This window comes from Carassius gibelio, chromosome B21, assembly GCF_023724105.1.
Source record: "Carassius gibelio isolate Cgi1373 ecotype wild population from Czech Republic chromosome B21, carGib1.2-hapl.c, whole genome shotgun sequence".
Classification (NCBI taxonomy): domain Eukaryota; kingdom Metazoa; phylum Chordata; class Actinopteri; order Cypriniformes; family Cyprinidae; genus Carassius; species Carassius gibelio.
Window position 1 is genome coordinate 12,718,283 of NC_068416.1, and position 24,613 is coordinate 12,742,895.

The window sequence follows — 24,613 nt, forward strand, 5'->3', positions numbered from 1 at the left end:
ATAATGAATTTCAAACTAGTTTTCTGGTTGTGTTGAGTCAGAGTGGCCTGTTCGAGATGGTCTGGGCGTTAAAAAAAACGAATGTTTTGAAAACACTACAGAGCCACTGTGTTTACACTTTCTTTTTTTTTTCTTTACGAACACAATGTCCTTTACCCCTTTGAAGCAAAAATACTACTCTGAACATTTTAAACGCAATTTGAGGGAACAGACCTGAACCTTTTCCACAAAGTATAATTGGCTAATTTATAATCTGCTTTTTTTCTGTCTGCATTTTCAGCTAGAAAGTTAATGTGAAATTGTAACTAAATGAGATCGTATTGACTGTGAATGCTTTTAGGAATTGTTTGCTGAGCTGCAAATGCATTATTAATGCATTCTTTTTTCTTTTTTTTTTATTCAAAACACTTCACTGGTTTTTCATCGTCTTCTATTGAAGCTCTCCACCCCTCAGATACTACAGATGGCATGGTTTTGCTTACTAACAATTAAGCATGATAAAAATGATCACTGATAGGAATCTAGGAGAGGTTGTTGTATTAATGTTCATAAATAAAGAGCCTGTAAAGAGCCTGTAGACCTTATGGCTTTGCTAGAGCCTTTTTTAAACTCGTGTAGGTGTGTGTTAAAATACACAGGGTGACCAAGTGTCAAGACTCCTCAAGTTCCTGGTAAGAAGAATCTACGAACTGACGACATCCCTTGTTTGTTTTTAGTTTTTCAACATGTACTTGGCAGAATCTCGAGAGAAAAGTGCAACACTCTTGAGTGATCCCTTCCCCCAGCACCAGTGTGCATCACTTCTCTGGAAGTGGTTACAGCGGGTGTAATGCTGCACTGCAACAGGCTATTTAAAGCAGAACTGTGTTCACCATTTTCTCACAGTCAGCAATGACAGTCTAAACCATGGAAATAACAGCAAAACTATTAATGGTTACTATATTGTTTCAATTCAATGGTAGTATTTTCTTTTATAAAAGGTCAGAAATCTGTTTATGTCAGTCAATATCATTCACAGACATCTTTACAAAACACTTCCTGTGTCATTCCACCCCACTGGCAACAGACAATCATGGTTTTGAATTAATTTTGAAATATAATTTTAGATAGGGGAATAACAGGACAAGTCATTGTTCTCTGAGGGTTCACAGTGTAGAAATGTGTGGAACTGCTGAGCTGAGAATAAACTACTAGACTTAAATGTAGAACATTATATTTGTACATTTAGACTAAAAAGGATATGTTAGACAGAATACAGTTTTCATGAAACCTTTTTAGATTCATTTTGGCTGATTTAAGTCAAACAGTGCAAACAAATCCATACCAAATCAGATTTTAGAAATGAAAAAGGTTTTCCCAGTACAAAAATAGAACCATTTACACTTTAATAACCCTTTTCTTTCAGACAGGAAGATTGGTTGGGATTGAGGTTGTTCTACTGTCTGCTCTTTAGATATTTTCATTAAGTAAACTGTGCAATTAAGAACTGTATTTTATGGGAATAATGAAACAATTATTCTGCTCCGCTATAAAGGAAGTCATTCAAATTCAAAAAGTACAAATGCAAATGTTTTATTTTCAGAGAATTTCCAAAGAACTTCCTCCACAGGTGTCTTGAGTGTGACTTTGCTCTAGTTAAAGCTCATATCCACACTGACTTACCACATTCAGAAGAGATTCTACACCAAGAGAAAACGGTCAACGGCTGATTTAGCTTTCATAATATTCAAAGAATTCGACCTTAGCGATGAGTCTTGCAATGGATTTTCACACAATGCAGCGATGGAGCCACTTCCTCGGAGAAATGTTCTTAAATTGATACACCCAAACTGCTGAGTCAATGAGAATATTTTACATGTGTAATATGTTTCACAGTTTTAAAAGACTTAACTGAAAAAACTATATATATTACGCTATCATCTGTTTGCACTTGCCAAGTGGAATTTAAATTAATAAAATAATAAAAAACCAAGACAATCAATAATCTCTTACATATTATACAAACCTGTTGGCTCATGTACAGTTTTTTGATCAGTGTTTCAGCCCCTGTGATTGTCATATATTGCGAACAGAAGAGGACAGATGGTGTGAGCTGATGATTAACACATCCAGCGAAGGCCAGTCAGAAAGCTCAGCCTCACACGGTGCGATTCAAATCTTAAGACCGAACACTGCATCGACGTATACCGAGAAAATTCATGAGGAACGAGATTGAGAGTGTCGAGACGCTGACGTTCCTTTGAAGTATGTTCCAGTGTAGTTTCACAAACACGTATGGGAGCAAGTGATGCTGTTTTATTGAGCACTGCGGCATGAGAGTGCGGTGAACTGATTGTGTTTTTCTGTGATGGTTTGATATGCAGTCATGAAAAACCAAAGCAGTGAGCCATCACACTATCATCACATGAATGTCCGCCACTCACAGCCAGTCCGAAATGACTAAAAAATATTTAACACTTTCTATAAAGTCAAAAGGTCACTACAAAATTATTGTTCACAAGTGCTTTTTTTTCAATATTGAGTCATAGTGTTCTTGCTGTTGGCTGTTGGTTCTCCATTTTTTGGAAACGTCTCTGCAGCGTTCTGTTGTTTTTCTCCGTAGGAGATGGTGTGGCATCAGCGACAGCTAAACTCTGTTACCTCCTGCCCATCTCGTTCTGTTTGAGGAACTGGATGTTAGCGCTGCTGTCCGCCAGTTCAGGGTACTGCTCAACGGGGAGCACGTAGTAGCCCTCGTAGCCCGCGACCTTCCCCATGGCTAACAGTTGTTGCTTCTCATTTTCAGCCCACACACGTCCTCCTTCCCTGCCTTCGCGCACTTGCTGTTGCTCCCTGGCCCAGGCTCCAGACAGCGCCCTCTGGTGGGCTTGTTCCAGCAGGCGACTCCGCTCCTTTTCCAGAACCTCGGCTGACAGCCCATACCGGACACTATATGTGAGTTTGGTGGAGTGGATTTCTAAAGTGACACCCCGGCGGGATCGCCCGCTGACCGTCACGTTGATCCCGCTCTCCAGTGTCTTATGGCCGCTGCTGAGACCCAGGGCCAACAGGTCACTGTCAGCCAGTCCAAGCTTCACAAAGAAGTGACAGTCTCGTCCATCAATGGTGTAATGCGTGCCGTCCAGGTAGATGGCGTTGCTGAGGATCTGTGATATTTTGCGACTGTCTTCGCTAGCAGAGCTGGACAGGTCTGTTAATACGTGACCATCCTTGATAGCGATCATCATGCCTTTGCCTATGATGGGTGTGCTGGTGCCAAACCAGTAACCGGGCTTGTCGCGCTTGGTGCACCGCTGTTTGTTGAGCCGCCTCCCCTCTAGAACCATAAAGGCCTGGTTATGTCTGTCCACTGAATGCTGAACTCCAGTGAAAAGCTGTAAAATGGGGTGAACAGTTAGTGACACCTGATAAAAGTGGTTCAGTGGTAATATGATACATATGGTCACTTTCAATTCTAGGTTGTCGATTTGAAGGTACAATATGTTTGAGAGCATTTCAGACAATGTAACATAAAAGTCTTTTGTCCCTTTAAACCAGGGGCGTGCTGACTATGCATCTGAACGTTGCTGAACCAAATGTTTTGAATGGTAGTGAACATATTTTTAACATGGAATATAATCTGATAATTCTAAATATTATGTGGTCAGTGGAAATACTGAATGTAAAATGGTGAAGCCATTTGCTCAACAAATGTTGACAAACTATTTTAACTGAAAAATGATTGCCAAAACAAACTGACCTGAACATTATCAGAGTCCTGACTGGCAAGTATCTCATAAGGAGGGTCAACAAAATAAAGCGAGTGTCTTGGAAACCCTGGAATGATGTTGCTGAGCTGGAAGCCAAACATAACCAGCCAACTCTTCACATCTGCAAGACAAAACAGAGAAAAAAAACCTTTCACCAGCTGTCACAAGAACCAATGTGAGTCATTTATACATAACCTCTAAGCTCAGCCCATATATAGAAAACAGAGCATTTCATCACCCTCTCACCTGTCACATAATTTTTCACATCAATCATATCACTGAGTGGATTATTGTTCTTAAACATATACAGGTTGAACGGAGCTGGTTCTTTGCCTATCTTCGGCCACAACGCATGGTCAGGTGCGATCCATCTTCCTGCCAGCACATCGTAGTCTCTCTGGGCGAAGTGCACCAGCTTTGTGAGAGGATCATAAAGCCCTCCATGAAAGCCTAATATGAGCTGGAAATCCGGGTTGGAATCATGGTAGATTTCTCCATACGCCGTGTACTGCATCTGCTTGACCATCTGCCCATTGCTGCTGAAGATGGCCAGCGGAGTGCCTACGTTGTCAGAGGCAATGTAGTATTCCTCTCCGCCACTGACCTCCATAGCAAATAGATGACCCTGCAGGTCATAGTAGAAGGAGGTGATTTCAGCTCTCGAGTGGTTGTAAACATGGGTGACCCGAGTGGGGTAGTTCAAGTCAGCGTAGAAGTACTGCTGATGCTCGCCTTCGTTAGTTCTACGGGAGACGCGGCGACCCAAGCCATCGTAGCGGTAGCGGACGCTCCAACCTCCTGCTATGCGGCTGTAGGCTCGCTCGAGAAGACCTTTGGAATTGTACTCAAAGATGTCTGAGCCCCTCTGTGCAAGCATACCATCCTCATCGAGCTGATACTGCATATCGCCGAGCCGCGTGATTCTGTCTCGTAGATCATAGCGTAGTGGCAGCAGACGGGCGCTGTTACCAGGGTTAAGCAAATGGAGATTGCCATTTAGGTCGTAGCTGTAGCGCCAAGTAGACCAGTCATCAACTTTGACACCAACAAGCTGGCCGTCACCATCATATTCGTAGCGGTACTGTGTGGTATTAGCATATGGACCGATCTTTAGTTCACGTTTAATTACGCGACCCATACTGTCATACTGCACCGTCATCCAATACATCAATGAGCGGAAGATCTCATACTGCACTTCTTTGATGCGACCATGTGCATCAAAATGCTTACTGAGTGTCATCACTGCCGTGGTAATGATTTGGTTGATGTCGTAGTATATGATGCCAAACTTGCCAAAGTGTTCGACTTTACCGGAAATCTCATCGTAGCGGTACAGGTCCACAGGAAGTGGGGTTTCCCCTATTACTGGTTTTATGCTGGCCACCCTGAAGCTGTTGTCATGATAGGTGTAGTCAAAACGAGCATTGACCATTCCTTCCTCTGAGAAGCGGTACATCTGTTTATCCACTAGGGGGCCGAGTTTGCGATAGCGAATGGTGCAAGAGAACCCTCCGCTCTGTAAGTTGACCATTTTAAGCACTCCAGTCGTTTCATCATAGCCAAAGGTAACAGCAGTGGCGTCATACAGCACCTCCGAGAGCTTTCCGAGCTTCCCGTACTTGTAGAGCACACGCCGGCCCGTTCCCAGGTAGAATGTAGCGCGTGGACGCCCATCCTCACTGAAGTCATGGATAATGGTGGCATTGCTCTCAGGGGGGTTATAGGTGTTGCGAATGAAACCAACAGACACGTGGGTGGCCATAGTGTGTCTGGCCATGCTCGGCATAGTGACCGCCGTGAGCCGGCCCGCTGTGTCAAAATCAAACACGTACTGTTTCTGACTCTGCTGGAGCAGCAACACCATGGACTGTAGAGTGAAAGAGAACAGAAAAAATGAAAAGGTTAACACAATGAGTATATTAACACAGTAAGAAAACCAAATCTTTTGTTGTGATCCAAAAGAGTCAACTCACTTTGTCCATGTAGCTGAAGCTCCAAACTTTCCCATCAACAAAGGTTCGGGACAGGATCCGTCCAAATGTGTCAAACTCGCTTTTCTCGCTCATGCTGCCCCTCTGCAAGCCCACCAACCGGCTGGTGGGTGAATAAGACACATTGACCAGGGCTAAGCTGCTGCTGGGAAGCCAGGTGGCCGGTCGACCCTGGGCGTCATAGATGATGCGCAGAGTGAACTTGCGGTGGTCATCGTAGATCTTCTCTGTTCTGGTGTTGCGGTCATAGTCAATGGACAGAAGGTTTCTGCTGTGCACCTGCAGGAAAACATTTAACATTTTTAGAAGCTCTAAACAAGTGGTAGGCAACTTTGGTCCTGGAGTGCCCCTGTCCTGTAGAGTTTAGTTCCAACCCTAATCAAACACACCTGAACAAGCTAATCAAGGTCTTCAGAATTACTAGGGCTACAGGCAGGTGAGGCTTTTTTCAGGGTTGGAGCTAAACTCTGCAGGACATCGGCACTCCAGGACCGAAGTTGCCTACCCCTGCTCTAAACTATCAATTCAAACATCAAAAGTTTGCCGTTTTCTTAGCAAATCTCAAGTGATTGATTGTTTATATCATCACAGAATGTAAAATATCCAATCACCCAGCTCTAAACTGCTAAATGAGTTAAAATATTATAAATATTATCATTCTGAAATTCTGTAAGGCTGCTTTGAAACAATGTGAAATATTGTGAAAAGTGCTTTACAAATAAAATTGACTTAATTAAAAAGGCTTACGCGTAACTTCCTGCCAAACACTGTGACCTTGCCCTTGGTCAGCTCTTTTCTCATGCGCCATTCGATAGAGTTGAGGCCGCTATCAGTGGGTAGAGTGATGTTGCGTCTCCCGATGGTCGGGCTCACTGATCCTGCAATGATGTGTGGTTCAGTGTGAAAGCTGATGCCCATTCCATTAGCATAGGACACTCGCAGTGTGCCGTTGTGGTACAACTGATAGCTGTTCCTCACTTGGTCTGTGAACAGGCAAAAAGAATATAGGACAGATATCATTCACATATCATTATGAATGTACACATATACACTACTGCTTAAAAGTTTAAAAAAGTTTTTTTTTTTTTTTAAAGAAGTCTCTTACACTCATCAAGTCTGCATTTATTTTATCAAAAATACAGTAAAAAAAAAAGGAATTTAAAATAATTGTTTTATATCTTGAAGTATTTACAAATGTAAATTAATCCGGGGTTGCAAGGCTGAATCTCTTAGTATCAATACTCCTGTCTTCAGTGTCACATGATCCTTCAGAAATCATTCTAATTTGCTGATTTGGTGCCCAAGAAACATTGCATAATATAAACATTAAAACATGTTTTGCTGTTTAATATTTTTGTGAAACTTTTTTAGGGTTCTTTGATTATTTTACATTTACATTATAAATGACTGTACTGTAACTGTAAGATTTTTTAAATTAATGCATCCATGCTGAATAAAAGTTTATTTTTTAATGTTTTTTTTAAATGATCAAATACATTAATTCTAATACAACTAAAACAGAAAAAAAGAATAATAAAACAAAATCATATATCCTAACATCTACAATCCAGACAAGTCCAGACAGATAAAATCATACTGACACCAAACTTTTAAATGGAAGTGAAATTCTTATGTAAATATATAAATATTGTTTCATGGCATTTATGTACACTAACTATTATCTGTGAAGTATGTTTGTAATAGGGCGAGTTAATATGATATGATTCCCTAAAACCAGCCTCATTTAATTTAGTATGAAGCATTAGTTCTGATCTGACAGTCTATTGTGCATTAGGGGAAACGCAGCACTGTGGGGCAGATGTGTATAATGCAGCTTTTGGTTATAAAGAAGATTTAGCTTTGGCTAAAAGCAGCACAAACATCTTCAGTTCCATTTACAAGCTATAATTGGATCAGACGCTGTTTTCCACAGAAATGTACCTGGGAAACACAATCATGTACAATTTCAAAGTCATAAAAAAAATCCAAGTGCATTTTGGTGCACTGCTAACAAGCAGAAGGCACCCAAAGGGTTGGTTTTCATGTAATTTGTCTTGAGTAAACAGCAAAAGCATACTCTTTACAGGAAGTTACAAGTAAATTGCGTGAGAGAATCCATCAACACATAATCCACTGGATATAAAGAGAAGAGTTTAAGCCTTCTGAAAGAACCCCTAAAGGCAGCCTATGGTAAATTGTAAAATGATGATTTCTCTGCTCTGCTGGACTCCGCACATTCAAACAATGTGGCCTCCCTGTGGGTAGTGAAGAGAAACATCAGCCCACCTGCCTGCTGTGTGTTTTGGTCTTAATGGATGTGGTTTAAAGGGGAAACGGGGGGCATCAGCATGACATCTGGACTGAGATCCGTTCTTTATGTGTTGTGGGTGTGTACCTTGAACCACAGTGTAGGACGCCTCTACGGACGAGAGATTAGTGATGACTGTGACATCATCATCTCTGTTTGAGCTCTCCATGTCAATATTGATGGTCTCCTCCATCTCACGATGCAGACTGGTCACCACACCAGTGGGATAAGTCACGTTGGTTAGACGACCTTCACTGTCATAGCTGAGAAGAAGACGCACAAAGACGAAACTCACTAATCTGAATACAATAAACAGCCAACACTGTCTTTGCACAATTATTTCTTGAATTAATTTATAATTAATGTTTAATCTTTTCAATAGTTTGAAGCCAGTGTCTTAGTATAAGATTGTTTTTATATTTTAAACTAGCTTTTATTTGTATTCTCTTTTCAGTTTTTTTTTTATTTTTTTTATAATTTTGTTATGTGCTTTTGTAATTTTTATTGGTTTTTAATCTTCCCATATACCTATTTTTCAGTTTAATTTCAGTGATTGTAGTACTTCAAATTTGTGTGTGTTTGTGTTTGTACATATAAAATAAAACACTTTGAAACAACCACAAATGTACATCTATTGAAATTTCTAGAGCTGTTCTATCATACAGACACTAGATGGCTGCAGGACCAAAGTGATGCTGTGAAAACAAATTCTTTGTCTATAACAACATCCATGAGACACTGAGGGCAAATTTTTAACAGTTGCACCTTTTACACTGAAAATTTGACCAAAGAAACCTGCATTATATTCTCTATCCAGCTTAACAAAGTACTAAATGTGCTGAAATATCACTAGGTCATTCTAAATTAAGTCAATATCAATCATTTCAGTGCAAACAAGCCACATTTTATGTAAATTGGGTTAAATATAGATTATTTTATTAGCATTGCCCAATAAACATGGTGTTATTACTACCCACGAAAAAGCAGATGCAAACAGAATTGTATTAAAAAGAGATTTCCCTGCATATTGCAGCACTTATTCATCAAATAATAACCAAACACATGTCTAGAGATCTAGTGCTGTTATTACCGTTATCGTAAGACAGTTATTCTCATTGAATTTCCCCTGAAACTTTGCGACTAATGAGTTTTTATTTTGTGTGTGTGTGCATGAGTGTGAGTTGGAGTGTTTTGAATGAATTTCCTTGAGATTTGCAGATTTGCCTTTGTCTCAAAGTTCTATCGTCACGCAGCACATTTCATACTCACTTGTAAAAGTTTGTCCATCCGGTCTCATCTGACTTGGAGGCTAAAAGTTCTGTGTTAGTGTAATAACTGAGCTGTGCCACTTCCTGGCTGAGGGCGGACACTGAACGTAGGCTGCCGGCTGGGTCCATTCCCAGCGTTACCACCTGGTTCTCTGGCAACAACACAAGCCTGATAGAGCCAGACGCCTCCCTCCTCACTCGAAGTGTATTGTTAGAGGCATCGGTAACTGCTGCCAACTCTCCATCCAGCCCGTAGGTAAAGTTATACAGGGCCAAGCCTGTAATGAGGCTAACTGTTTGCCTATGAAGACCGTCAGGACCAAACAAATATAGCTCCTGTTCCAGAGATGAACCCACTTCATACTGTCCACTTGCTGTGGCGTTAGGGCGGTTGCTGCGGACCGAACGTACACGGATATTGTTCAGGTCAGCGATGTACAGGGTACCATCTGGTGACACAGCCAGAGAAGCAGGACAATTGAGGCTGGCATCGGCAGCGTAGCCATCATCTCCTGAGAAACAGTTGCAGTTGACGTCATTCTTGCAGTCGCATTCTGAGGCAGCACCGGCAAGCAGGGAGATCTCGCCACTGGTGCTAACCTGCCGTATGCGGTTGATGCGCTTCTCGTCGGTTTCGGCAATATAAAGCACACCTGTGTGGGAGATGGCGATGGCTGTGGCACTCTCCAAGGCAGAATGGATGGCTAGTTTGCTGAGCGAGTAATCAATGCCAGGGACCTGGCAGTGCATGGGCCGCCCTGCAATAATGCTGACTTGGTGGTTCTCAGAGATACGCAGGATGACATTATTCTCCAGCACATACAGAGAGTTGTCCATAGGGTTGATGGCTAGGTCTGTAGGCCACTCCAGACGTACCTGATGTTAAGAAACATTAAACATGAGGAGTACATTAACACAAAAATTACAATAATCGGGCATGCTGAGCAGTTGTGGTCTTCGAGTGTAAATTTTTGCCAAGTGGGATTGCTTTTGATATCTCCCTTTATCCTTGCGTCTGGTCAAACTTAATCCATTTCCCATTTCTGACAATAGATTTCCTACTGCCATTTTGTTTTTTCTATAATGTGTTACAGATTCTTCCGAGTGGAACAAATCTGCAGACCTATGAATTTATTACAGCGATAGACAAATGGTGACAGCTGCTTGATTGATAATCCAGTTCCATTGTTTGTCACTGTCAAACGTTAATACCCAAGGAGACACTCTGACAAGCAAATATTGGCGAGCGCAAGCTCAAAGACACGAGGATGAAACATGATGGAAAACGCATTTCATGCAAACGGAAATAAACAGGCTGAAATGTGTTTACAAAACTGTATTCGACAGTTTATCTTTAAGCTTCATGGGGCTTGTAAATTGATAAAAAAACAGTATTCAGTAAGTTACTTGTTAAATTTATTTAGCTTAAACAGCCTATTTCCTTAGTTTTACTGTTCTTTTTCACTGTATATTCCATTGTCAATACCTCTACATTAAAACATCAACGATGACAATCTCAATCAAATGTGTGTGTTTTTTTTATCAATATTAATTTACATAGGCGGCCATCAAACTTGCTCAAAAGAATTTATAATATAGCCTGGTAAACAAATTATCTCTCTGACTCTATAAAATAACTTTGAGAATTAACAATGTAAGTTTGAATGGATTGTTTCTGTGTAAGGACACAAAATGTATTGCTTCTGCATTACAAATGGCCTAGACAAATGACAAATGAAGCTGAGCGATTTTCATATTCATTGAGATTGGTCAAGGTATGTGATATTCAAGAAGTTAATTTGAACTTGCACACACTGCAGACAAATTCAAATAAGATACTATACATCTATACACATTATATGGCTTCTGAGCTAGGCACTTTAGAACAGATTTCAACAACCGTTCATTTATTTTTAGGAGCCTGACCCTCTCTTGATAGACCCTCAACTGAGTGGAAGTGCAAGAGAGTTGAGAAAAGTAATTACAACCTGGCTGACATCCATGCTGGAGTCACAGCTGAGGGGCCTGACTGCAGTCAGGTCATTGGTCTTTATCAGAGTGGAGATAATGCCATTCTGATCCACTTTTCGTATCATGGTAGCATCCACGAAGTACATCAGGCCGCTCTTATCCAATGCAACACCTGCATGAAAGAACCGACAGTGAAGAAACTCAATACTTGTGCATGATAACATTACAAATTGTGTGACTGTAACAATGTAGAAAACATCCGCCTGGTATTAAAAAGGACAACTGAGACAGAATTATCTATTGTTGTTATTATCTAATACTTATGGTCATTTTCTTCTTAAACTTCTCGTCAATGTCATTGCAGACTCTCCTGAAGAATTAAACTGCTCCCCAAGTATCTGATTGATTTCCCTCCCATTCCGATATTCCAGAGAGCAAGGTGTTTTTTAAAGGCAAAATAATTAGTAGTCTGTGTGTGTGGGAGCAATGACCTGGAAAAGAGTCAGACGCTGTGCCGCTCGACTGATACAGTTTGATTCACGCTGTCACGGTGATCATGTCGGAGTGCGTTTTATTCTGAGATAAGAAGGCAGAGTCGGTCTCTGAGTGCAGTCTGCTAACCTTACGATCTCTCTTTACCTTCTGTGTCATTTATTTTCCTCACATCAGTGGCCATGCTGGGCTTTAAGAACGAGGTCTGAGTCTAGAGAATTACAGGTTACTGAGGTTTTTGATAGCATAGAAAATGACAGCGTCTGGTAACTGTCTAAGGGATTAAATTGTTGATGCTTTCTAGGTTCATGGAAAATAAAAATGTGCCTCAGTCTTAATTGTGAAGCGTCACAACGTGGAAATGATACTTTGTCTTGCGTAAAAGCCAGAGATGTATAAAGTACTAGAGACCCATACTTGAGTAAAAGTACAAGTGCTCTATCAAAAAAGTGACTTGAGTAGAAGTTGAAGTGCTCTTTAAGCACCACACTTAAGTAAAAGTACTAAAGTATTCAACATTTTTTGTACTTAAGTATTGCAAGTAGTCTATTTTAAAATTTACTACTCAAGTACTGAAAGTAAAAGTAGAAGTATTGTGTTATGTAGCTATTAAAGAAAGTAGTCCAAAGTTTGAACATATTGTTTTTACTATTTCAAATGATTAACCTAAAGGACCATCACAATTCCTTTGACTGTAACTTCTTGTAAACAAAAAAAAAAAAAAAAAAAACGGTTACTAGGGTTAGTTAGCCCAATTTGCTAAATTATGTCATTATTAACTTACCCTCATGTTGTTTCAAACCCGTAAGACATCAGAGGGTCATTTAGAATTTTTTGAAGCATCGAAAATACATTTTGGTCCAAAAATAGCAAAAACTATGACTTTATTCAGCATTGTCTTCTCTTCCGTGTCTGTTGTAAGACAGTAAAAAACAACAAGTTTGTGATATCCGGTTCGCGAACGAATCGTTCGATGGAACCGGATCTTTTTGAAACAGTTCACCAAATCGAACTGAATTGTTTTAAACGGTTCGCGTCTCCAATACGCATTAATCCACAGATGAATTAAGCTGTTAACTTGTTTAATGTGTCTGACACTCCCTCTGAGTTAAAACAAACCAATATCCCGGAGTAATTCATTGACTCAAACAGTACACTGACTGAACTGCTGTGAAGAGAGAACTGAAGATGAACACCGAGCCGAGCCAGATAATGACTCGTTCACGAGTCAAGAACCGTTTCTGTCAGACACGTCCGATTCGTGAACCGAGGAGCTGATGATAGCCTACTGCACATGTGTGATTTAGCGTGAAGCAAACCGACACACAGAGCGTCTGAAACGAACTGATTCTTTTGGTGATTGATTCTGAACTAATTCCGTGTTAATGTTATGAGCCCAGGTGCAGTCAACGCCAATGACGCCATTGCGTCGAGGGCAAAAGAATCGGTGAACTGTTTTCTTCAACTGGTTTATTGAATCGAACTGTCAGAAAGAACTAACGTTACTGGTCATCCGAGAACCGATGCAACCGGTTCTTGACTCGTGAACGAGTCATTATCTGGCTCGGCTCGGTGTTCATTTCTCTCTTCACAGACAGCAGTTCAGTCAGCATGCGCAGTCTTCTTAATCGCTTGATTCGCTCAATGATGTGCCTGCTTCATCAAACCTGCCATGCCATCTACAGTTCTGGCAGTGGTTTGTAATGGAATGATTCGTAAAATTTGTATAATTGTAACGAGTAACGATGCAGCACATAAAAAAAATATCGGAGTAAAAGTATTAAACTCAGCGAAAATATGTACTGAAGTAAAAGTGGAAGTAGGAGAAAAAAATAATACTCTAGTAAAGTACAGATACCGCCTTTTAGTACTTAAGTACAGTAGTGAAGTAGCTCTACTTCGTTACTATACATCTCTGGTAAAAGCTAACTGTGAACAAGTTCAGGATGTAGTAAGGTGCAGTACTGTGTGTCATTTCTGCTCCTCCCAAGTCACAGATCGTGAAGAAAATGGAATACTTCTTAAAAAAAACAAAAAAACATTACCTCTTGGGCTCATTAGTGTGGCTTCCACTGCCTTGCCTCCATCACCGCAGCGAGCCTCATCGAACGGGACGCACTGCTCTCCCGTCCCCACCACCACCTGAGCGTTATCCAGCAGCGGTCGTGCCCCATTCAGAGAGCGAACGCGGTAGATCTGCCGGGAGTTGGTGTCTGACAGGAACAAGGAACCCGACACCGGATCTACTGCCAAATAGTACTTATGGCTTGGACTGTTGCTATGGAAATAGGGCAAATGGGAGAATGTCTCTTAATAAAATCCTCTGACAAACCGCATGGTTACCTTGGTGAACATGATGAAATGTGAACAGTTCATTGCTGGTAAAGTAATTGGAGCTAAAAAAAGAAAACACTTTGATTTAAAGGGGAAAAAAGGTGAAATTCTGCTACAACAAATCTAAAAATTTTTAGACACATTAGCATGCTATTTAGACATGCACACATGACTACATTTTTTAGATTCTGTATTTATTTTAATTACCTGTGTCTCAGATCTTTATTTCTTCGTGAAGCAGGCGAAGTGAAAATAAAAAAATAATGCATCCGTTAGAATAAATGGTCAAAACATCTTATTGCAAAAGCTATTCCAGTTGTTAAAAACAACATTAAATCAAAACTGAACTTATTTATTGTCATAATAAACACCATTTGTGCAGCAGTGCAAGATTTATCAATGCATGTCAAGTGTTTATTATCATATTTCATCAAACTGCAATAACTGCTGCCTTTGTGGTCAGTGCCACTGCTCCGACATATTGAGCTGTGGTGCTCATGGGAAACCCTTGATTTCACAAAACAATATCAAATGACAAGTTTGAATTATTATTTATCTTCTTCTGACAGCTTTTCCTGTCTGTGGATCTTGGAATTGAAGCCTCATGCAGTTTTAATTTAAATGTGATTTGATTTAGAACCAACTCCAGACAATTATTATTTTAGCAGACTATTCCGTTCTACTTTATAATGTCTTATATTACAGAGGTGAAATGAATTACAAATACTGTTTTAATGTTGTCAGCTGTGCATCCTATCAGCTTTACCTGAGCTCCAGTACAGCTGTGGTATTGAGGGACGGATAGACCCTCCGCACAAAGTTAAGGTCACCCACATACAGGTTACCCTCTCCGTCACAGGCTACGGCCATCGGAGCCAGCAACTTGTTGCCCTCAGCCATCCCACTGCAACTTGGGCAGGAGATGCTGCGTCTTCGGCCATTACCCATAATACTGTTAATGATGAGTGGCTGCTGCTGGGAGAGGAAGATATTCTCACCGCTGCCCTTATGAAGGATGCCTGTGTAAAATAAATCAAACACTGTCACTAAGCGCAACTGAGTGAGATTTCAAACATGACATATTTCTAATGGTCTTTACACACAAATGTGATGCTTAAATGAAAGCATCAATTTCTACAGTGTGACATATTTATTGCATTTCATGATCAATAGTGTGAAACCAGCAGTCATTAAAGACCTCATAATCATCAATAACAAACTAATACATTTGCTGGTCCTGCAAACGCACAGAATTCTACCCAAATACAGTGATAAAATGATGAGCAATGGAAAAGGTGCATGAAAAAAAGCAATATTACACATAAAGTGTGAATTATTTTATAGTGCACTGCCATCACTGTGTCCTTATTTGATTTTTCCACTAGCCAAGCTATAATCACAATAAAATGTTTTTCTTTTAACACGAACCTCCCTATCTCCTATAGCAAATAAGTCTTCAGGAAGGAGAAATTTAGTCGCTGCAAAAGCCTGAAGATAAACAGGTGTGAAAAAGTAACTCCTGTTCTATAATGCTTAATACCAACACATTTCACACAGTGGGAGTCAGTAATGGACATTTTTTTCTTGGAGAAGCTTGTTAAACCATCAGCTGCAGGGATGACCTGTCCCTTCTGCATTGTTAAGTGTATTTTACCAAACAAGTGCCTCATAGGAAATACATCCTGGCTCATTGTAATTAGCCTGATCATTCAGGAATTGACAATTCTGGTCCTTGAAGGCCACTGTACAGCAGGATTTTGCTGCATCTATAATCAAACACATAATAAGTCTTCAGGATTACTTGAAACTTAGATGAAAGGTGTGTTTGAGTAGAGATAAAATAGAGACAGGAGCTAAAGTATGAAGAATGGAAAAGTCCAGGCCAATAGTGCATGCATTTTCCATTGCTGATGTCACTTCCAAGTTCTTCTGCCCTTTCCTAATGGGTGTATCAACTTCTGCATGAATACGTGTTTGCATATCTTACCACTGCGGACGTTCAGCATGTGGTGTTTGTCTATAGACCAACTGCCCAAGTTTGAAGGGTTGAGCTCATATCCCTCCAGCACAGCTGTCCTCTTCTCCCACAGGATCTGACTGGGACATGTCTCATACTCATACCCCACAGACACTATAGAGAAAGATTGACAGATGGAAATAGGGAGAGGAAAGAAACGTGAAGAATGTAGGGGAAAATGACAGAGAGGGAAGACACTTAGAGGAAGAGCAAAGCTGTGCTATCTTAATTAAACACTCCATCACCAAGCGGGGACATAACAATTCATTAGCTCACAGGAGGAACTTGCCGCTGGCACACACCATAATGGAAGAGAGACAGACAGTCTCATTAAACTACAAACTATCTGTGTTTTGGAGCTCAAATTAAGAGAAGACATTGGGGAACAGACAATAGCATAGACAAGAAACAAGATAACAGTTAAAATACACCTGTTTCCAGACAAGATTCCATACCCCACTTACCCAAAGCCTCGGTCAGGCCGAGGACCCTCTGCCTGTAAGCGTCAGTCTTGTCCCAGATATAAGTGTAAGCCAGGTTAGGAGATGCATGGAACCATTTCTGAAGGAGATGACCCTCCACGGCCACCATCAGGTGCACTTTGGCCAGGCTGAGAGGCACTAGAGCTGGGGTCAGGATCACCTTGAGGAGTGAGAGGTAGCCTGAGGTCCTGGAGCTCAAATAGCAAAGTTTAAGACTGGTGCCGGGAATCTCCACCTGCTCATGGAGCACCTGGACAGTGAGAGGAAGCGAAAAGTGGGTTAATGGCTTCTCAAAGTGCAAAAAATCTAAAACTCTTTCAGCTGCTGTCTGTCTTTAAAAATAGATGAATGGTAAGCAGCAGAGAGAAACCATGATTGCGAGAAGGTATGAGGACGTGAATTAGTCAAAAGGATTTCAAGAGCCAAAACGAAGATTAACAACAAAAGACCAGCAAAGAGTGAAGAAGGAGAGTAATAGAGAATATAAAACGCAACTAAAAAGCCAACGGAAGAGTGGAATGACCTACGTGAACATGAAAGAAATGATAAGTGATGGTAGTGGTGTTGAATGTGGCACCTGGCTCTCAGGGAGGATGTGTCTCTCTGAAGGGTTGGAGCTGAAGAAGGAGGACAGTGGGGAGGGAAGAACCACAGGATCAGGCCTGACAAAACCGCTCAGGTCACATCTGGCTGTGGTTTTCTCCTCTGTTTGAAGCACCACAGTGTCCATGGCATAGAAGCGATTCCAGGGTAGCCACACTGTTCGTTCCTGACTCAGAAACGGAGCCCGATCAAACCGCAGAGTCAGAGAGCCTCCGCCGTTGGCCACCAGATCAAAACTAGGGAGAACCGGGACAGGAAATATACTTCAACTGCATGTGGAAGAATCAAAAGGGGGTTAAATAATTTGAAGTTACTCACGTGCCATCCTGGCGAGTCATGGTGTGACCATAGTGAGGGTACTTCACAAAGGTCACGTTGACACCCACCAAAGGAGTGCCATCTGAGGTCAAAACCTGACCTCGAATCAGAGATGCCAGGCTGCAAGCACACAAAAATACAATATTAGAGCATGATAAATTTAGTAGTTTAGTCCATCACAGTACAGGGCAGATGAGGTACCTGGCATTAAATGGGTTGATTCCTGGGATGAAGTGAGTGCTGTCTTTACCCACAAGCATTTTGATTCTGTCATAAAAGGAAGGGACTTTTTGGACCTCTGACTGGCTCTGTTGAATAACCTGAAGTGGGTCACGTGATCCACGGCACAGAGGATTGGTCACACAAGAGCTCTGCGTACAGCAGTCTGGATCCATGCAGTCAGCCAGACCATCTGAGTGGAAAAGATGTCACCACATGTCATAAGCTTTAGGTCTGTAACATGCATCAGCAATGTGACACATGAATTTTGTATGAAAATAAACCCACACGAGGGTTGTCACGATACCAAAAATTCAGTACTTGATAGTAGTGGTGTAAAGATTCACTCGCTTTCTCAAAGCATCGATTACAAACCCTGATGAATCATATGCATCGATTTTGAAAAATTATTTTCTGCAGCTAAACTCAATTAAAGCAGAATGAACTGATGAAACGTTAAAATTGACATATCATTTATTACAGTACAGAAACTATAAAGTATTTTGTCTACCATGTGCAGAACATTTTAATAATTGCTAATTAAATGTTGCCTAGTATATAAAACAATCATAAAATTGCCATTAGGAAGAAAAAAATATATAGATTACAAATGATTGATTATTGTTCAGCAGTGTATTTGACTTCTTACAGCTAATTAAAAGTAATAAAAAAGGAAGAGAATTCCTTGAAAGAAATATATTGTATATATATATATTGATAATAATTATGATAATACATAGACTAGTTCATACATATGTACTAGACAATTGTAGCAGAAATGAGTCGAACCAGACAAATTAAAGAGTCTATCAGAGCTGTGTGCATTGAAACACGAATTCCTCAGGAAGTTATAAATCAGTTCTAGTGCCAAAAGTACCAAGCAAGATGACCAACCAACTTGTTCACACAACAGCTTTCAACACTAACACCACTAGAACAATTATTGACAATTTCAATTCGAAGAAGAGAAATTTGGTGCCAAATGTGTTGTTCGTAACGGAAATGCAACGCTGGACATCACATGTAAACCCAGGAGATCAAGTTAAATACTTCCATTGACTTCCCCCACCCAGCAGAACCAGACTGAAATTCCTAAGGGGCAAGGGCTTTAAACCTCTGTCTTCACAGAACATCCTTTTGTCAGAGAATGGCAAAGAAACTTCTTTTGTACAGATATATAGACCAGAATGAACTCAAAAAGACTTATAAATGAATCAGTCCATCGCTTCACTCCATATTCATTTATGTGTAACCCACACATTTGACTATCATGTTATAATCACTTATTGTGTATGTTTTTTTTTTTTTTAACTATGGCATAGCTTAACGATTTGTAATTGTGTTTGGTATGTCTGTGATCCAATCTGCTTGCTTGAATTAGTTCAGACAATAATTTATTTGTCCCATGTATCGTATTCGTGTTATAGGAATCATGTCCAAAATTAAACCCTGCCAGAGCAGGAACATTCGGACCACATGCTTGGTAAGATAAAAATATGATTTATGATACCCCCCGAGCCAAGACAATATCTGATTGGTCAAAACAACATTTGAGGTGTGGCCAACAGGGAAGTTTAAATACTTTGGACACCATGAAATTTTGCTTTTAGTTCTAGCATTGCTTGTGCTATCAGTCATGCCTTGCTTTCAGTCTGCTTTTTAGTCTCTGCTATTAGTCATGCCTGCTCTTAGCTTTTAGCTTGTAGCTTTGCTACCTAGCTTTAAGCTTCTAGCCATGCTGTGTAGTCATCACTGTTCTTTGAGCGCGGTTCCAGCGTGCCTGCCTGCTGCTACTATGCCACGATGAGAAGGAACACAACCTAGTCTCGTCAAACTTTATTTCTTTTCTTTTCCGTTTGAGAGTTTCGTGTTCTGAGTTAAGTTTTGTAACGTCGACCTCGTCTGCGCGTTTCAACTTCAACCAGCGCACACGACTCTGCACTTTCAGCCAACGCCCAACAACCACGGGCTTCCCAAGACGTCACTTCAGAGACTGAACTTCCAGCCAATCAACGACCTCGGGATAGCCCTTTTACTGAGGCTCCTTCTTCACAGGAGATGCAAGTAACTTTACCTCCAGACTGTGACCTTTACTGGTGTATCTAAATTAATTTTAACCTCATTAAGGAACTCAATGCGAGCGCTAATTACGTGATTGATGGTTGTTCATGTTTATGCAATTTAATGTATTGCTGTGAACTTGGGATTCCATATTTCCATTCTCTTAAACTCATCTTTCCCTAACTTTCGACCTTCCTGCAACTTGTGTGAATATATGTGTGCGTGCGTTTATGTGTTAGATTAGTTTATATGTCTTAGATTTATCTAATAAAGCCTTATTCATATTGAAAAGAGAAGTATCTTGTGTTTTGTGCTTACAAGTGAATGTCTTAAACTGCCGATCTTGTTACTGTGCTAATTGATAGTGTTTTCACTATAGTTTGGATATTAGTATCCAGCGCAGATTTGATGTTAAACGGCTCGTTCAGTGAATCGCAGTGATCAGCCGTGAAACAGTGATTCTGTTCAAATTCCCTTTAAAATCTTAAATGATTCCCTTTGAGCTAAATTGACCTGTTTCCCTTACACAATATACAAATTATTGTATTTGACATTTATGTCACTTCTGAAATAATGGCTACGCCCCTGGTGTGACAAAATGGTAGCTTATACATAATATTCTTAAAGCTCTTTTTTAAAATCTTGGCTTACCTATATTTTTACGTAACCATAAAGGCTGGTGTAATTTGCCCCCTGACTAAGCATTTAAAGAATTTAAGGGAAATATTTAAATAATCCTGTGAATGCACTTAAAGAATGTTGAATCAAATCGTTATAATCGAATCAAATTGAATTTAGTTGTGAATTGAATCGAATCGTTCTAAATTTGCAAAAATCATTCTTGAATCGAATCGAAAACCTATGAATCGTGAATCGAATCGAATCGCTGCCTACCCAAAGATTCATAGCCCTGCCAGGGCATTAGCTAATATACTATTGAACATACTAATTTATTTTACATAAAATATATTAAGATTCATATAAACATTTAAAATAAATTTTTAAAATAAATTATTAGCAATGGAATAAAGCCTTCATATATTTACATTTTAGCAGCAACTTTGATGTGAAGTTTTCTAACATACAGTAGTTAGAGTAATTTGTTTTTGTTTTTAATCTTTACAATTTTTTTAATCCTCAAAATTATTTTTGTTTTTAATCCTGAAAAAAGGAACATCTGTTCAACATTGATAAGAAATCTTTCTTGAGCAGCAAATCAGCATAATAGAATGATTTCTGAAGGATCATGTGGCACTGAAGATGAGAGTAATCATGCTGAAAATTCAGCTTTGTCATCACAGTTCTATATTTCATTTTAAATAAATTACATTTTAGAATATATTCAAATAGAAGTTATTTTAAATTGACACTTTTTTTTCAATAAATAAATAAAATTTAATTACTAACCCTAAATCTTTGAAAAGTAGTGTCTAATTCACATATTGGGTATTTTGACACATAATCTGATTTGTATTAATTAACCTTAATGTTCATGTCTTCATGAAAATAATTTTACATAATTTTTTTTCATGTGTTCAGCTTTATTTTAGCAAAGTATTGGATTGAGTTTGTACTCAATGTTATCGATACAATAGAAATATTTTTTTTCTAGTATCTACTTGGTTCTAGAAGTACCAGCACACACAGTTTCATGGCTTCAGAATGGCATATGGTTTAAAGGACTTCTAAAGTCTCTCTGTTCATCTGCCATCTTATTCTCAGAATGTGTACTTTTGATGAACCCTTCTCAGTTCAAACCTCTGAGCTGCTTTGATGTCAAGAGAGAGAGAGAGACAAATAATATGATTAAAAATAACTGTAATAAGCTCAAATGTAGAACTTCTCATCATTATGGAAATGAAAATGAACAAATCTATTTATTTATCCCCATTTGGGGTAATGAGCTCAACTGATAGAAGTGATCACTGAATTGAATGATGCTCTAGTTTCTCTCTCTCTCTCTCCTGATTTCACTTTTAGAGAACTTCAAAGTCACAGAGGGCATAGCTCACACCCCTGAGAGTTTCCCTTACCGTTTCATCTTCCTCTCTCTTCCCGTCTCTTATTTGCTGCATATCGCAGTTCACTGTACATACACACCCTTTCAACCCCTCTCCCTAAATGGGTCTTTCTTGATCCGGAACAAACTTACAACAAGCGCCTGTTGCCAGAGACTTTTGCTCCATGTTGTTTTGCCTGCTGCTCTCTGATCTCTGAGGTTTCTGTGAAGTAACCCCCAAACGAAGAGTAAACAAAAGAGAGAGAAGAAAGAAGCAGGAAGCTGTGTACGTCTGGAGAACGCTTGTTTGTGTCTGGGTCAGATTGAGCAGTAAGTTCAAATGCCTGATTTAACAAGTCTTTTGCGATCATACCGTGTCAATTCCAAGAGTCTCACGCTCAGAGTTGGCAGCCCTGAATCTAAACATCACAGATTGACCTCACTGCTAAATTTAAATGACACAAAATTTAAATTTCTTTTGTTTGCATGGTTTTGGGATCCAAAGTATTTTCACAATGCTTTATGAAAAGCCTGGCCATTTATATAAGAGAGTGAGAACACACAAAAGAGAAGATGCAGTGGGGAAAATGAAAACACTTTAAAACGGGTAACAACAAATAGTTCTTTCTAAAAGCCTCTCTGTGCTCTTAACTGGTCTAGTGGAGACACTCAGTACTTAGGGGTGACTCTGAACATCCACCTGTTATATAATCATTCTGTCCTGGGGTAGTTTCAAATCCCTCACTCTGCCAGCCAACAGACACATCACCTTTTATACGGATGACTGGAGCCGCTCTATTCATATGTTCAGAGCATCTTCATATCGCACATTAGGGCTGCACGATGTGTCATTTAAGCATCGATATCGCGATGTACGAATCCACGATAGTCACATCGCAGGATGTGCGATGTAGGCTGTCATAGTTGATCCGTTATTCATTAACTGTATGGGCCAGAGAGCGCGCGCGAGAGAGAGAGAGCGCGAGCGCACGGCCGACGCCACACTAGATACGTGGCGCAAGTGTCTCAGCTGCGTGGCGTGTCTGTTTTTAATTCGGTTACTTTTTTTCTCCATGAAATTTATGAAATCCCAGCATACATGCTCACGACAAATATTTGTTATTAAAGCATCAACATTCACAGAAAATTTTTATTTTTAACCCTTTAGGCGCCAGGGATTTTTGGAAAAAGAAAAATGCTGAATTTTTAAAGGGCTTAAAGATAGAGATCTACTGTAAATTAGAAAAATGTTGGTCATGACCACAAGTTTATGTGGGGTGTAAATACTAATCTAATTTGATTATTAAGATGTCAGTGGACGGTCATCTTGAATTTAATAATATTCAGGAAATAGTAGATAGTGAATTGATGTTTTTGCTTATTTGCATGTTTTTTTGTGTGTCTTTTTATCCTCATTCCAAATGATCAAAATATACGAAACCAACAATAAAACAGGAGAAAATACTAAAATATTACTATATTACTATACTATATAGTAGTAAAACCTCTAACAACAGCCCTCCTATGGACACTATGACCACGTTCACCCCTGCCCACCCCCGTCCCCATTTGGCAAAGGGTCGAAATTATCTCTTGTTTGTGCTTTGTGAACACTCCTTGCACAGCGACACCAATGCACTGCAAAGATGTACCAGCAAAAGCACGATTAGCCAAATTTTCCCCTTCAGAGTCAGAATCGGCGAATAACATATGAAACACAACTTATTTATAGCCATTTGGCGATTTTCTCTCACAAATTTCAATTTTTTTCCTACACGCTATGAACTGAACTGCTTCCATATCAATGATACGAGAGCGCATTTGCTCCTCGAACACTTTGAATAGGAACCTGACGTAATTTTTGTCTAGAATTGAAATACTACATGTCTGCCATCTAGTGGTAGGGAATGCAAATGAGATATTACACCATATTAGGTGTGCATTTATAATCTCTAAAAGACATCTCAGCTCATTACGATCTCACAAAACTCTGTTATAACACAATAAATATATGCATAATGAATCTTTCATAATGTCTACGTTTCATGTGTTATAATGAGAGGATTCATAAGCACGCAAATTTCACAATTGCACTGCATTGCTCAATGCTGCAAACATGTGTTACAGCCTAAATAGAAACCATTTTGCCATTTTGTCAGCAATGTAACATGGCAGAGACAGAGACCTCAACTTACAACTATACTCTAATTACTATTCTGAAAATTATAACGGGTTAAATTACTCTGTTACTAAAAAAGTAATCAAATTACAGTAATGTGTTACTAGGTAATGCATTATTGCCCAACACTGTAAAGGGGTCATGAACTGAGAAACCAAAATTTCATCGTACTATAAAAACACCTTGTAAGTTTCAGGACTCTGAACTTTAGTCTACACAGAAACCAAACAATAATGATCGCTTCGAAGACAACAAGAGGCTGTGCACTGCCAAGTTGTGGAAACTTGGTCTTTTGCTTGGTCTTTGCATTGCCTTCTTTCTAATCACAACGTTAGGAAAAGAGTAAACGCACTTTATTTTCAATGAAGTTCCAGACCTCATCAATAAGGACTCGGTCCTTTGTTCACTTATTTTACCACAGATTCATTTTCAAACAAGGAACAATTCGATGCAGAATTTTCAGAAAGATTGAAACCAAAAGACAATGATGTGCCAACTATATTGGATCCGACAGTAATGAAGCAACACACATTACTATTGCTTTGTCTGTTATATAGATAATTTGATGTTGAGTATTTATGCGTTTTTAAATCACCAGGGTGTCAAACGTACACAACTGTTA

At 39.7% G+C, this 24,613-nt stretch overlaps 1 protein-coding gene across 2 annotated transcripts in view; it reads right to left on the reverse strand.

Moving 5' to 3' along the window:
- Positions 1 to 1,556: 1,556 nt before the first annotated feature.
- LOC127985644 (teneurin-2) overlaps positions 1,557 to 24,613 on the reverse strand; it is a 130,460-nt gene continuing 107,403 nt past the window's right edge. For both annotated transcript variants that reach the window (XM_052587675.1, XM_052587676.1), the window contains 16 exons: positions 17,735 to 17,945; positions 17,534 to 17,653; positions 17,190 to 17,451; positions 16,595 to 16,862; positions 16,101 to 16,244; positions 14,880 to 15,132; positions 14,321 to 14,341; positions 13,825 to 14,057; positions 11,305 to 11,459; positions 9,318 to 10,192; positions 8,136 to 8,311; positions 6,488 to 6,723; positions 5,723 to 6,019; positions 3,996 to 5,616; positions 3,740 to 3,870; positions 1,557 to 3,374 (listed from right to left, as the gene is read on the reverse strand). In XM_052587675.1, the coding sequence (XP_052443635.1) occupies positions 2,637 to 3,374; positions 3,740 to 3,870; positions 3,996 to 5,616; positions 5,723 to 6,019; positions 6,488 to 6,723; positions 8,136 to 8,311; positions 9,318 to 10,192; positions 11,305 to 11,459; positions 13,825 to 14,057; positions 14,321 to 14,341; positions 14,880 to 15,132; positions 16,101 to 16,244; positions 16,595 to 16,862; positions 17,190 to 17,451; positions 17,534 to 17,653; positions 17,735 to 17,945 (5,741 nt within the window). In that variant the 3' untranslated portion in view covers positions 1,557 to 2,636. The remainder of the gene's footprint in view (positions 3,375 to 3,739; positions 3,871 to 3,995; positions 5,617 to 5,722; positions 6,020 to 6,487; positions 6,724 to 8,135; positions 8,312 to 9,317; positions 10,193 to 11,304; positions 11,460 to 13,824; positions 14,058 to 14,320; positions 14,342 to 14,879; positions 15,133 to 16,100; positions 16,245 to 16,594; positions 16,863 to 17,189; positions 17,452 to 17,533; positions 17,654 to 17,734; positions 17,946 to 24,613) is intronic.